Source organism: Rhynchophorus ferrugineus, unplaced genomic scaffold (genome assembly GCF_030347505.1).
Source record: "Rhynchophorus ferrugineus isolate W39M unplaced genomic scaffold, kcgeb_rfMv2 rfM3, whole genome shotgun sequence".
Lineage (NCBI taxonomy): Eukaryota > Metazoa > Arthropoda > Insecta > Coleoptera > Curculionidae > Rhynchophorus > Rhynchophorus ferrugineus.
This window is the reverse complement of record NW_027472582.1, coordinates 67,776,606-67,792,396: the sequence shown is the minus strand read 5'-3', so window position 1 is coordinate 67,792,396 and position 15,791 is coordinate 67,776,606. Positions and strand designations below refer to the sequence as shown.

At 29.2% G+C, this 15,791-nt stretch overlaps 3 protein-coding genes across 3 annotated transcripts; 2 read left to right on the top strand and 1 right to left on the bottom strand.

Annotated features, from left to right (window-relative positions):
* Window positions 1-6,625: 6,625 nt before the first annotated feature.
* On the bottom strand, window positions 6,626-7,610 carry eIF3k (eukaryotic translation initiation factor 3 subunit k). The gene is made up of 4 exons (XM_076400707.1): window positions 7,453-7,610; window positions 7,179-7,398; window positions 6,914-7,121; window positions 6,626-6,859 (listed from the first exon to the last, which is right to left on the bottom strand). Exons 1-4 carry the CDS (start codon window positions 7,503-7,505, stop codon window positions 6,690-6,692), a joined length of 651 nt encoding a protein of 216 aa, XP_076256822.1. The 5' UTR covers window positions 7,506-7,610; the 3' UTR covers window positions 6,626-6,689.
* A 208-nt stretch (window positions 7,611-7,818) lies between these two features.
* CCT5 (Chaperonin containing TCP1 subunit 5) lies at window positions 7,819-10,926 on the top strand. Its single transcript, XM_076398298.1, has 10 exons — window positions 7,819-7,915; window positions 8,327-8,543; window positions 8,696-8,786; window positions 8,891-9,001; window positions 9,057-9,391; window positions 9,450-9,671; window positions 9,729-9,836; window positions 9,938-10,107; window positions 10,167-10,266; window positions 10,322-10,926. Exons 2-10 carry the CDS (start codon window positions 8,436-8,438, stop codon window positions 10,703-10,705), a joined length of 1,629 nt encoding a protein of 542 aa, XP_076254413.1. The 5' UTR covers window positions 7,819-7,915; window positions 8,327-8,435; the 3' UTR covers window positions 10,706-10,926.
* Window positions 10,927-11,857: 931 nt separating this feature from the next.
* Syx13 (Syntaxin 13) lies at window positions 11,858-13,567 on the top strand. Its single transcript, XM_076400680.1, has 4 exons — window positions 11,858-12,326; window positions 12,390-12,555; window positions 12,609-12,852; window positions 12,914-13,567. Exons 1-4 carry the CDS (start codon window positions 12,124-12,126, stop codon window positions 13,090-13,092), a joined length of 792 nt encoding a protein of 263 aa, XP_076256795.1. The 5' UTR covers window positions 11,858-12,123; the 3' UTR covers window positions 13,093-13,567.
* The last annotated feature ends 2,224 nt before the right edge of the window (window positions 13,568-15,791 follow it).

Sequence of the window (15,791 nt, the reverse complement as noted above, 5' to 3'; positions counted from 1 at the left end):
TCATTTTTAAAACCAACTGTACACCTTTAAAGCGAAATTGCAGAGACCAGAACATATAGTACTCCAATAGAGCAATGTTTGGGCTATACGGTGGTTGCCTTAAGACTTCATAGCCAATCTGGCTCAATTCTACTAAATATCTAGTCTAGTACTGCCGTGATGGAAAACAATATGGTTTCTTTTCGACATCGTGCTGAAACTCTTAAGAAGCAACAATAAATTAACAGTAGAGGAACAAATTCAGGGATGCAGATTACAATCATGTTGACAAGTTTAATAATTGAAAGGTTAGTGAATTCCTTACAAACTCGTGTGGTGGAAGACGCGGCTGTTGGCTTCGAAAGAAACAGATGAAGTTGAGAGCGATTGCTCCGATCTCTCCACAGATGGCAGTCTCTAAAGTGAAGAATATTCCTGTTCTGTCCTATTCCTGAATAAGTCCTGTAGCACCAACAGCAGTTTATTGAAAGAAGTAGACACTCACCGTGAGCACCTGCTATGGATTGATGATGAGATGTCGTTCCTATTCATCACTTCTAGCTGTTCATTTTAATGGCGTGCTTCAATCACATTATTTGTAGAAAATAGAGAGCCAAATTAATAGTTTAGTTCATTTGGAGTGTATTATAAAAAATTCCTTTCAAATTTTATTAAACACGTCTTGTTTAGCAACGATATTGGCTTTACAACTATTTGTAATGTTTCTTTGGTTATTATATTTCAAATTACGTTACCATACATGAGGTATGCCTAGGATTACGCATTAAAATTACTCTTGATAAAATCATTATAATTTGTCAGTCATAGCGGTTTTCTGGAATGCCAAATATCGATATTTTTTGTCTAGACTTTCTGCAAATTGTCCCAGATCGTCTCATGGAAACGAACTAACCAGAGCATCAAATTTTCAGAATAAAATCAAACGAACCTTTGTTGTCGATATAATGTTGGTTCTTGATTAGGTATGGTTATCATTCTTATTTTGACCATTGTTGGTTGCTGTAAATAGTTTTTTAGTATTGTAAGCGGGTTTTTCTAAAACGTTTGTTTATTACGAAAATAGGTTTTAGTATCAATTTTTTTCATCTTCATATTAGTTTAGTCATTATTTTAGTTTTTTCATTATTCAGTTTAATTATGTTTCAACATATCTATTTAAAAAATAAGAATTGCTAACTCCATATAGTCTATTCAATTTTTTTTTAGTAATGCGTCATGGATATTTGTGACGTCGAAACATTGCAATGTTGCCGCACCAAATCTGAGTTTTAGTTCGGTTTGGCTTCGACGTACAAGAAAATTCTAATCTAAATAAAATAATTGAACAAAAATATTGTCAAAACTTAAATTTATTTTAACATTATAGTATATTTGAAAATTACAATTAATTATACACCCACAATAATAGGTTAGAGTTAAAACCTCTTAACACTATTGCATTAGATAATTTAACATTTTGTCTGACAAACGGACGGCGGCCGGTTGTCAGACATACCCAATTTTTTTAAAAGTATTAGTTATTATTACTACAAATTAAAAAACCGACAAACTTTATTTCAGTGCTTTGAATATTTTAATAAATTTTAAATAGTTCTGTAATATATGATATCATTTCGTGTGAAAATGCCGAAAATAATAGATAGTCAGGTTCACAAATTGATTGCGGCTTTAATAAAATATTTTGAAAAGGAAGGAGATAATGGAGGCGCCATTTTTGCCTATAATTTCCGTTAGAAAGATAATTATTGATGATATTAAATAATATAAGTCCCTACAATTTTATGAAATATTAATAATATTTAATTAATAAATTCAATGCTAAATATTAGTGTGGTTACTGTGAATGACATCGCTTACAAAATGAAGAACAATATGTTAGATTCACCCAAGAAAATCTGTCTATATACAAAGTGGTTGACGAATCTTGACCATCTTGATATTGGCTCTATTCGAGACCAAATATACGAAATGTACAAGAACAGTAAGTACACAAATTATTTTATCGATATAAACATAATTTATTAAAAAAAAAATTTGGGGAAAATTGTCTGTCTGGAAACTGGATTTATTGTTTAATTTTTAACTAGGAAAAATGGAAAGCATTACTTTGATTGTTTTATTGGACGATCCATGTAAACTTATGATAGTTTGGTTGATAGGACTAAAACACCACCAAATCAACATTGTTACCAAAAGCTGTAAAAATTTCCCCCCCTTATTGAAACCTCTAGATCTAAAATAGAATAAAATGGAGTACTAAAAAGGGTAAATAATAAATAGTGAAATCTCGAGTTTTGCATTATGGCAAAGTATAAGGAGTCTACTTGACATTTGGAAGCTTTTAATATTTGATTGTTTATTAATTTAGTACAAAAATGTAACAAAATAGCGTCTTATCTTAATACAGTCCAATATGATTTATTGTTGTTATTTGTTTTGCTAAAATTGTTTTCTTTAGATTATCAGCTATATTAAAGATAACTTCGAAAATGAAACAATTGTCCTTTGTAATTTTTTTGATTTTTTCTTTTTGGGGGAATGACTTCATCTTGCTAGAGACCAGTGGAGTCCTTTGCAGTACCTATCTGTATATTCTCAACTATTATGTTATTTAAATATAAGGGCGATATATTTTTTAAATCAATAGCTATGACATTTAAAGGAAATACTATTAATATTTAGTTGTAACCTGAGTATTTCATTTTGAAAAATGTTCAATGGTTTTATTTACTTAAACAGCACAAATGGAGTATTACTATAACGAATATATACAGAAATCACAAACTACATAATCACTGTAAATTATTGGATTATGTATGAGATACCTTTTGGTATAAATTTGATTGAATTTTGTTGATGCAGTTTTGAATAACCTAAACCTCCTACAATATACTCCATGGCTATGGACTACAAGGTCGAGGGGTTTTAAATTACTTAACTTATTAATGATCTTATCCTTATTGGGGGAAGGTACATTCTATTCACCAAAACAATAGTGAATGCCTTATGAACTAATTGAATTGTTTCGCTACTTATAATATGATTTGTTGAAGGTACATGTAATCCACACCAATATCAACGAATTTCTCAGACATAACCGTGTTATCTTATGGTAACATCGACTACTAGTAACAGTAAGTTTTGACATATTGACATGTTATATGTTTTGACATTCTTTGTACACAAAATGTGACAATTTCAACTACTAATGAGGCGAAAATAACAGGTCAGTTGAATAGTCCCCGTTTGTAATTAGCCCTAACCCTCAAAAGATGCGTGTATAAATTTGACAGCTGTCGGATCATTAGTTTGTGAATTATAGCATTCTGAGTGAAGCAACTTTTGTTATTGTGAAAAAAATGGATAAAAGGGAAATTTGCGTGTTGATAAAATATTGATTTTTGAAGGAAAATAACACAGTTGAAGCAAAATCTTGGCTTGATGCCGAGTTTCCGGCCCCAGGAATATCAACCATCAAAGATTGGTCTGTAAGTTTGGACGTGGTGAAATGGGCACCGAAGACGGTGAACGCAGTGGACGCTCAAAAGAGGTTGTTACCGATGAAAACATTAAAAAAATCCATAAAATGATTTTGAATGGCCGTAAATGAAAATTGAATGAAATAACAGACACTAAAGATATCAATTGAAGGTGTACATCATATCATTCACGAATGTTTGAGTATGAGAAAGCTCTGTGCAAAGTGGGTGCCGCGCGTGCTCACTTTTGACCAAAAACAACGACGAGTTAATGATTCGGAGCAGTGTTTGAACATGATCAAGCGTAACAAATCCGAGTTTTTGCGTTGATATGTGACAATGGATGAAACATGGCTCCATCATTTCTCTCCGAAGTCCAACACGATGAACCCGCACCAGAACGTGGGAAAACACAACAGTCGACTGGCAAAGTTATGGCGTCCGTATTTTGGGATGCGCATGGAATAATTTTCATTAACTACCTGAAAAAGGAAAGACCATCAACAGCGACTATTGCATAATGTTACTGGACCGTTTGAAGGACGAAATCGCCGAAAACGGCTGCATTTGAAGAAAAAGAAAGCACTGCTTCACCAAGACAATGCACCGTGTCACAAGTCAGTGAAAACGATGGCAAAAATTAGTTAACTGGGATACGAAATGCTTCCTCATCCATCGTATTCTCCAAATCTGGCCCCCAGTGACTATTTCCTGTTCTCAGATCTCAAAAGAATGCTCGCTAGGAAGAAATTTTCGTCGAATGAAGAGGTCATCACCGAATCTAAGGCCTGTTTTGAAGCAAAGGACAAATCGTACTACAAAAATCTTATCGAAAAGTTGGAGGGTCGCTATAATCAGTATATCGCCCTTGAAGGGAATTTTGTTGAATAAAAAAAGGTAATTTTACCAACAAAGCGTATTTTAATATGGTAGGCCGGGGACTTTTCAATTGACCTGTTAAGGTTCATCTCATAACATTATATTGTTTGAAAAACTTTAAAATATTGTTCAAAATAAAATCGCAATGCTCTATCATGTAAAAAAATAGTTAACGCACGTCATAGATGACGTCATATATATTGTAAAAATGTAAATTTTGTTTTAAACACGGTGGAAATCCTTTCTTCTCATGTTATCCTAGTTAAAAATAGATCGGAATGTAACGGAATCGGTCTATCATATTGAATTTGGGTTGATATGGGCCATGTTGCTAAATTAAAATGCCAAAGGTTACAAACTAACAAACTCTTTACTTGCCATAAAATGTCATCTGTTAAACAGCCATTATCAACCGTATACAATTTCTAGACACCATTAGGATAATTATTTAATTTTGAAAGAATTTTTGCGAAATTACCATATAAGGAATTATTGTCTATGTCATATATAAATATTTTTGGTCATTATACTTTATCTGATGAACCAAAACATTTGTTAAAATATGTTCACGTCATATTGTTTATTTGAAACAAAGTTGCACTAACATTTTGAAATTATATACTCAATAATGTATCACCTGTCATTTCAGAAGTATGCTCTCGAAAACAATTTTGAAATAAATATACTCATTATTAATTTTCAAGTAGTATCTCGTTTAAATGACAATCAATCAAGGTGTGGTAAACTGATTTTTTATTATAACATGGAGTACAAGAAAATAACTAGCGAGAAATGTCTAATACCAAAACTCCAAAGCGATATCTCATTAAATGTAAAACCGTACAACTTAATTAATATACGATAATTTATTTAGAATATTGTTATTAAACAACATTTTAAAACATTTACGCAGATCATTTGCGAAATTGCTGTAGTGACCCAACAATTAATATTAAAATTATGTAAATATATCCATTATAATTGCGAATATACAATGGGTAATATTTTGAGAAAATCCTGAAAAGTTTGTATTTAAGTTGTTAAAGCGCTATATACTAGGTAGACTGAAATAAGTATAACAAAATATCAATCTCATCTTGTTAATGAAATCAAGATATTGGTTGAAAATTACATTTTTAGGCTTAATCTTTAACACGCTTTTCACCTTATTAATTTCATATTTACTTCCAATTCTTGACCTTTCGAAAGATAATCAAAATCATTAAATAATATTTACTTCTCAGGAAAAAATTAAATCTTATACCTAAACCTCACTGTATTGTAACATTTTTATTTTGGGTTTTCCACAAACCTACATGCATTTCATTTATTAAATACACTGTAAATATTCATATGTATACATATAAATAAAATGTATAAGAATGCTTATGTTATCAGTCTTAAAATGCACTTGATTGAGAAAAAGATACCTATATAAGCGTATTCCAAAACAAACGGCGTAATATCTCCCATCATATTAACACTTTTTAAATTACCATCTCAAGTAGGCTTAATGTCTATTTATTTATTTTTAGATATACGTTGTGGGTAATTTTGACAGTTTGAGTTGCAATTTTTCAGTCAATAACAAACAACATATAAAACTAAAAAAATCAATTTTAAAATTTATTCAACAATCAATAACACTTGAAATAACATCAAATTTTGACAGATTTACTTGTTAATTTCGAAGGCCGATAAAAAATAAATATAAATATAACGTCATAAGTGATAACAACTACATTTTCAATTCGTTTATTATTTAACTAGATCAAACTAATTTAATTAATTCAGGTATAATGGTAGTTTATTTACACATCTTCTACTTAACATATTCAATTTCTTGTATACTTACTTTAAAAATTTCAAAATTTTATTTGATTTTTTTTTCATTTATTATTCTAATAAATTATTATTACGCCATGTTTTGATAAGATTTATCATAAGTATTTAAATCAACAAATTAAATTAATATTATTTAGTATTTCGTTACAAAGTTAGAGTTATTTAAAAAACATTAAACATTTTTTTTTTTTAATTATACTGAAACAGGATATTTCAATAATTACAAAAACCATTAAAAACCGTGCTAGTCGTGACATCTATTGGCAATAGACCTAATCTACTAATTTTAATTATAGAATCCTTCTTCATTAACTTCATGACTGAACATGTATATCAAATGCCTATCTCTCTGAATTTTACAAATAGTAATAAAAACACAAGGTGAATACGGTAGAAAACTGTATTGATTTAAACAAATAAGGTATAATGAATACTTTAATATTTTCAAATTATGAATTTTTTTACAAAAAATTATACAAAAACACATTAAAGACAGGATGCCATTATATGACCGACACTTTCAAAATCAATCTTCTCACTGATATTCTTAGTTTTAATGTTTTCATCTTGATTGCCAACAAAAATCAAATTGTTTGGCTCAGATTTCCAACCATATTTCTTTACCCAAATATCTAAAGTTTTATCATCAATGTCACCTAAAACAAGAAACTTTTTAACATTACAGGAAAAAAAACTGTTTCAGATACTACCTAGAAGTTGAGCCAAATGTCCCCGCTCAATAGATTGGAAGGTAATTCCAACAACATGACAGACAAACTTCCTAATAGAATCCCAGAACCCTGTGATTTTTTGGGTTAATTCTGGAATACTTCGAATTCTTGTCCAAAACAATTGAAAATCACATTGTTCTAAGATATCAGCCAGATATATAATTTGATTAATTGGTTCAACACCTAACTAACAGCAAAAAAAATACTTAAATATTAAGTAAAATAATATTAAGACCCTACATACTTGTTTGGATGTTAATAAACATTTGCATAAAATAAAATCAGTATGTGGTAGGTTTGTCAAGGCTTTTAATAAAATTTGACAAGTTATATGCATATTAAATGTGGCTGGATTAAATTGATATAGTTTTAAGACGGCCAAATTAGCTTCCAAATCATATGTATTTTCTACTGACTGTAACTCAACATATCTTTCCAAAGTAGGTAAGTTCTCGGGATTATACCTAAAAAATAATATAAGTAGCAAATAAATTGGAATAAATCTCTTTATGGCCTACCGTTCGATTCCATTTAACTTGGCAGCTACTGTCTGTTTCATAGTTTCTGCCATTTTTATTTGAAATAACTCACACGTTTAACTATAGACTTTCTTTTGAAAAACCTCAAAATGGAGACCTCTTCTTTATTCATCTAAAAGTTCTTCTTCTTTTTAAAACACTGCTATAGGGATGCAAAAAAATTTCGCTAGAGTTCTATTTATTTTTTTTTTCTTAAAAATATCAATATGTTTGTTGTAACATCTCAAGATTTTTATACTTGCTGAATAACATATATCGATTTTTCTCCTATATATTGATATATCGTTATTTTATAACATATCGATATACATTATTATCGATATGTATTTTTCGATGTTTATCACCACTCCTTTGTCATATAATCGAAAAGTTTTGTTTTAAATGATTTTTTTCACTTATACATTGAATATATAGAATTCGGATATAACATTGAATCTGTACAGTAAGTGAAAACACTGCATGAAAATATGAAATTTTAATCAATTAAAACTTGCGGAAAATATAATTAATAGAATATTTATATTTTACTTTCTGTCTTTGTTTTAATTTCAAGTAGTCATTATATTGCATTATAAAAGTTTATATATTTGCAAAAATATATATTTTAAACATTTACATTACTAAAATATAGCGAATGAGGATATCAATTGGTTATACCCAACTCTACTTTTCAATTAACTTTAAAAATGTATAATATGTGTTAAGTTATGTAGTTCTAATTATATACGGATTAAATTATTAAAATAAGTTCTTAATATGAATTTTGCGGCATATGAATTATTTTATATTAAAATATTTCGTTTTAATTCCGATTTATATATATGAAAAGAAGAATTGTTTACATATTTGACAGTTGTCCGGTGACAGCCATTGGGGAAGGATAGGTGTAGTTATTAAAAAGTATACGAAAAGAAAAATCCAGAATCATCCAAGAAAATTAAACTTGGAATTTCATAAAAATCATGGCAGCCTTTCCAGGGAGTATAGCTTTTGACGAATATGGCAGACCTTTTATCATTCTTCGAGATCAGGATAAGAATAATCGATTAACCGGATTAGATGCATTAAAGGTAGGTTATGTTTTTATTACAAATTTGTGTAGGAGTGTCAGAAAGAATGTTTTTTAAGGCCTTCATATTTATTAAAAGTGAATGAAATTTGATTAAAAAATGTCTTGTGGCAGTACTAACAACCCTAAATTACACAATAATTTATGTTTTAGTCGCATATCTTGGCTGCCAGACAAATTGCAAGTACTATTAAAACTTCTTTGGGACCTAAGGGTTTGGATAAAATGATGATCTCACCAGATGGTAAGTTATATTAGTTTTATATCGTTAAATAGTTATTCCGACTAAAAATACTTTAATTTGATAATTTTTGTAAGAGAATTATTAATGAGGTATATTAATATTAGGTGATGTTACTGTTACCAATGATGGAGCAACTATTTTAAAGATGATGGATGTTGAACATGAAATTGGAAAGCTTTTAGTAGAATTATCTCAATCACAAGATGATGAAATAGGTATTATAGTGATTTTATTTCAATATCTAGTGTGGCCTAAATTGGTAATTTTAAGGTGATGGAACAACTGGAGTTGTTGTTCTTGCTGGAGCTTTGTTGGAACAAGCTGCTGCATTATTAGATCGTGGAATTCATCCTATTAGAATAGCAGATGGTTTTGAATTGGCCTGTCAAACTGCAGTAACTCATTTGGAAAAAATTGCTGAACTCTTTCCTGTGTCTGATAAGAATACTGAACCTCTAATTAAAGTAGCTATGACCACTTTAGGGTCAAAAATAATCAATAAATGCCACAGGCAGATGGCTGAAATTGCAGTTAATGGTGTTTTGGCTGTAGCTGATTTAGAACAAAAGGATGTAAATTTTGAGTTGATCAAAGTTGAAGGAAAGGTACATACATTTTATAATTTATTTAATAATAGGGTCCTAGCGTAAATTTATGTTGTAGGTGGGTGGAAAGTTGGAGGACACAGTATTAGTAAAAGGAGTTGTTATAGATAAAACTATGTCACATTCTCAAATGCCAAAAGAACTTAGAAATGTAAAATTGGCAATCCTCACCTGCCCATTTGAGCCGCCTAAACCCAAGACTAAACATAAGTTGGATGTTACTGATGTGGCTGCTTATAAAGAACTCAGACAGTATGAGCAGGATAAATTTAAAGAAATGGTTAAGTTACATGAAATTATTGGTATCTTATAGATTACTAATTTTTTATTTTCACAGGTTGACTTGGTTAAGAAAGCAGGAGCTACTTTGGCAATTTGTCAGTGGGGTTTTGATGATGAAGCGAACCATCTTCTGTTGCAGCAGCAGTTACCAGCTGTCCGATGGGTATGTTTTTTTTGTTTAAATATTTTCAATTAGCAGTTTAACACACTCTTTGTCTATTCAGTTAGAAATTCATTTCATTTATTATATTGTCTGGGTTTTAGGTTGGTGGTCCTGAAATTGAGCTTATAGCAATTGCAACTGGAGGTCGCATAGTACCTAGATTTGAAGAACTTAGTCCTGAGAAATTGGGTAGTGCTGGTTTAGTACGTGAACTATCTTTTGGAACTACTGGTGATAAAATGTTGGTAATTGAAGAGTGTTCTAACTCCAGGTATAACAAAGCATTGATTGTGTTATATTTATAAATAATAAATGAAACTTAATTTTCAGGGCTGTTACTATCTTGGTGAGAGGTGGTAATAAAATGTTAGTTGAAGAAGCCAAGAGAAGTTTACATGATGCCCTATGTGTCATAAGAAGTTTGGTGCAGGTAAATTTAATACAAAATAATCAATCACAGATAAATTAACTTTGTTTTACTGTAGGAACCAAGAGTGGTTTATGGAGGTGGAGCTGCTGAAATTTCATGCAGCTTAGCTGTAGCAGCTCAAGCTGATCAACTAGCATCTTTGGAGCAGTATGCCTTCAGGGCCTTTGCTGAAGCTTTGGAAGCAATACCATTGGCTCTAGCTGAAAACAGTGGTTTATCTGCCATTCATACCCTTGGTGAAGTAAAAGCAAAACAAGCTGCCACAAATGATCCTGCCTTAGGTATTGACTGCATGTTTACTGGCAACATTAACATGAGGGAACAACATGTGATTGAATCTCTAAGGTCGAAAAGGCAACAGTTATTACTGGCGACACAACTTGTTAAAATGATTTTAAAAATTGATGATGTTCGTTCGCCAAACGAATGTCAAGGTTAGGCGGTATTCTAATTAAATTTTGGCTTTCATTGTTTTATCATTGAACAAATTCAATTATATTTTGTTGGAATTCCAATGCTAATCTCAATTTGTTTCGCTTAAATTTAATTTTAATGTAATTAAATTCACATTGTAGCTTTATTAAAATTGTTTTTACATAATTTCTTCATTCATATTAACACATGTTCCACATTTACAGCATTAATAAACTTTTTATAGTCTTTGTATTTTTTTATTTAATTCCTTATTAATCCATAAATTTTGGTTTTCTACATCAGGAGTGAACAGAAGTGTGAAAAGTATCTATTATTGGTATACCCTTAAGCACTATTAGTATTCTAAAATCCAATATCACTAAGTCAACAGACGTTGTTTTGAATAAATGAGATAGTTGCCTATAACAAAGAAAATAAAGAATATTTTCTATTATAATAGACAGAAACTTGGATGTTCTATATTGAAAGTTGGCTTTTGATATTGATTACAATCAGATTCACCGCATTTGATTTCTGAAGAGTTGAGATAGTAAAATAGTGATCACAGGGAAACTCTATGATAGTGACAAATCAATTTTTTTAATGAATTTTCTTTTGTTTATTATAGATTTCTTATTATTTGTTTCTTTGACAACTCAGTTATTGCAACAGAAATGTCAATATGGAATTGATGTCAGTCGCTTAATGTTATCAATGTTGATATAACAATAACAATGTTGATGTAACGTTGTAGAGATCTTTGTTGAACAATTCCAGCATACGTTTAACTATTAAATAATAAGAGAATTTATTACTTTTTGTTATTTATTGATAAAAATACATTTTATCAATTTAGGTCTTTATTTAATTCTACATTGGAATACCCAAATATGAAATAGTAAAACTTTTAGTATTTTAAATATATTTTTAGAATTTAAATCTAAAATTTAGTTTAAACTATAATTTAACTGTTATAAAAATTAAATAATACTATCTCATATATATGCAACTAATAAAACACACATACCTTATTAAATACATGTTTAATATGTATATAATATTTATAATTTAGACTGTATATAAATAGAAAATAAACATTTTTAATCTTTCTATGGGTTTTATAATTTAACCCATAAATATGAATGATTATATTTGCTTGTCGTTATCTTGACGTATTAATCACCTGTTTGCTGTCACTTTTACAGAATATTGTGAACAATAACATTTTTTGGCAAAATACAGAAATATAGTTATTTCCTGATTTTTGTTCGGAAGTCGAGTAAAATAAATTTAGGTTCTCTTTATCTTTGTTCAGTTGATTTTACTTATCGTTTTTTTAATATGCCATTAACACCGCTAATTATGGACTTTTAAATACCATAGGAAGAAAATACGTTGTTACAAAATATTCTAGTATATAATTACTCATACATAACTTTGAAAATGAATCGAAACCCTACAAATTACGGTTCTATTACGGATCCAATTGTTGGATTTAGTGGTGGTAATAGTGATAGTGAATTTAATAGTTTAAGTGATAATATTGGTACACAAGTATTAACTATAAATACAAATATAAAAAAGTTACAAGATGCCTTAAAAGTTATTGGCACACCTAAAGATAATGCAGGCGTTAGAGATAATATGTAAGTAATGACTATACTTTTTATACAGCATTTTTGATCCTATTGTTATGATGTATATTTCAGTCATGAAACTCAATCTAGCACAAACCAAGTTGTATCTGCTACAACAAAGGGTATCAACACGTTGAAATCCAAAATATCAAGAAATGACAAACCAAAACAACTTCAAGTTGAAAAACTCGAAGAGAGCTTTTGTGATACAGTCAATAAATACTTTAGGTTACAAAAGGTTAAATGACAGTAGTTTATTGGTAGTTTGTAGCATTATTTTACACATTACAGGAGTTAGTTGATAAACAAAAGGCACATCTCCTAGTTGCTGCAAGCATCGAGCACAATGTTTCAGATGATGAGGATAATAAAGAGTATCAGAAGCAAGCCCAAATTACAAGAGATTTGGAATTTGAGCAGGAGATGATGATAGAAAGAGAACAAAGGGTCAGAAATATTGAAGCAGATGTGTTAAATATTAATGACATTATGAGATCTTTAGAATCTGTCACATTTGCTCAAGGGGAAATTATAGGTAGTTAATTTTAATACTAGTTCCATTTAATATGTTTAATTAATCTGTTATTTAAATTCAGATACACTGGAGAATAATATTGATCATGCTGTAGGAAATATTGAAGAAGGTGCAGAGCAGTTAATAAAAGCATCCACGTATCAAAACAGGTCTAGGATGAAATTGTTTGTTTTGGTGCTAATTGGTATTATTATTGTTTCTATATTAATTGCTATAATTGTTACTTCAATTAAGAAGTAATCCTATTTTGTTATACCCTAAATAATTATTTGTTATATTATCATTAATTTATGCTCTTCCTTTAACTCTTTACAGTCGATTGGTAAATATACTTTAGTAAAAAAGTAATTTTGATTGTAGAACCCATAGATGATCATAATGGTAGTTATGCTCATGACAATGTATGGTATGTTGTAGATATACCTAATGTAATATTTATTGTATAAAATATGTTTAATAACTTAATATTGTCGAATTTCAAAAATCTTATATGAATATTTATTTGAAAACTAATTACAGTATTGAAGTATATATTTTTATAATATTTCTTATTGTTTTAACAATTTTTAATATATATTGAATGATATTCGATATATATAAATATGTAGCTTATATGCAAAAATCTTATATATACATGCAAAAAAATGATTTACATTGCCTTTTATATCAAATGTAGATATTTTATAATTATAATAAAGATGATAAAAACTTTTAATTTTTATTTAATTGATAAACAAGTTTTTTAATCTATTGCGGTTATAAAACCTATACATTTAAGTTGAAATCATAAAAGTTGTGGTATTTAGAGGGTTTATATAAATTGATAAAGTATTTATATCAAGTAGGTTGTTACATATATTCTAAATACTAGATAAAGTAATGAAATATGTATAGACAAAATGTTTTTATGCAATAGATTATAAAAGTTTAAATGGTTTTAAATTATGTAAGTAATCTGTTAAATAAAAGGAACATTATTTTATGGTATATTTTATATATAATTATATCATATAATTTATAATCAAGTTGGTATAGTTTTTGGTTAGTAGGCAACCGAACTAATAAGACGTGACAGCATTTTTTAAATATGTAGGTTGTGGATGCTTTAAATATGGATGTGTATAGTATTGAGTGCCGTTTTTGTACAAATAAGTTATAAATCTTTAATTGGTTTAATTGCAAATGGCGTTTTCATATATTAACAAGAACATCGAAAATGATAATGGTTATAATTAATGGTGCAAGACTTAAGCGTACTTTCTAATTGTTCCGTTGCAATTCCATTGTGAGCTGTTATTCTGCCGCGGCTCATGTTTTTCTTATCGTCTGGTATGAAAAATTTCCCCCTTAACTAAAACACATTAATTTACTGTTAAAGCTAAATGGAGAACAAAACATTTCCTCGACCGTTACGAGACAATAAATTATATCGAGCGCTTCGTGCCTCCTATCGGCTACTTTAAAATTTCTTTAAGAGGTTGACAAGGTAATATTGGAAATGTTACTCGACTCCACAAATTTTATACAAAACGGTCGTGCCATAAATTTAAATGAGTTTGGATATTCTCCCCGGCTACTCAAACGATATTGCAGAAATGAAGTTGTATCCCTGTTTAAAGAGTAAATTATTGTGTTGTTAATTATTGGAATATTAATTATCCGCAAATTTGTTGTGCGTATATGTGTTCTGGCCGGAGGATATAAGTCTAAGTGAGCATCATCATTAACTCGATAATTTAATAATGCAAAGGATGACATTAATGTCTTGAAGAAGTCAATGTTGAAACCATTTACAAATCAAATAGGAGTTATAACTAATATAAATATTGTTGCTATATATGGAAAGTGTAGCGTAAAAAGGTAGCTATCAAAATATTAATGCACTTGGATTGACAGAAAATTGACACTTGTCATCAATAACAAACAAGAGTCTGGTTCTGGAGATTCACCGCATGCATAAAAGGGTTTGAGTTTGCAACGTTGCCAGTTGCTGAAAATTATACGTATATTTGAAGAATATAATATAAACAAAATAAATTATCTTGAATTCACAACTTAACTTGATATCATAGAACCTAATATTTCTTTTGAGACCCAAGTAAAAATGTTTTAATATATTTTTCGTCCACTATAATATAAAAAATGTAATATAATGAACCTCCTATAAACTTCTTTCATTTTAAAATAACTTTGAAAAGAAAAAAAGAGAAAATAAAACAATAGGTAATCATTTATCAATATATAAATACTACAATAACAAACCAAAGTTATAGTTCTTGTAAATTATATTATTTAAGTATACGAATAATTTAATGAATTTACCTAAAATGTCACTTGAGATTAACTTCAAATTTAATTAAGTTTGTTATCTATTATTTTAAGCTTATATATTACGTGTAAGATATTTAACCTTTTATAAACATATTTAATGACATATTTTCCCTCATTTATTATAATTAACAAAAAATCTTCTTTCTTTAAAGTAGGGTAGGTAATCAGAAATTAATATTATGGCTTATATAACACACATCCAGTATTTTTGACCTCATTTATCCATGCTTCAACACTTGTAGCGTTAATTTTATGTTTTCTAAGTGTGGAATTGAAATGGTTTGCTTGCTGAATATTATATACATTTTTATGCGTCAATATATCTAGTGTTTTCGTATTGTCACCACTTTTGATGTGCTCTTATGAATACCTGATCATTTTCTTGTTCAGCTGCAATGTCTGTGGATTGATTATATATGATCAGTTCTGATTCTGTTGAAATAACAGGTCAATTGAAAAGTCTCCAGCATACCATAGTAAAGCACATTCTTTTGCAATTTTTTTTTATTCAATATAATTCCCTTCAAGGGTGATACAAGGGTCATTATAGCGACTCTCCAACCTTTCGATACCATTTTTGTAGTACGATTTGTCCTTTGCTTCAAAAT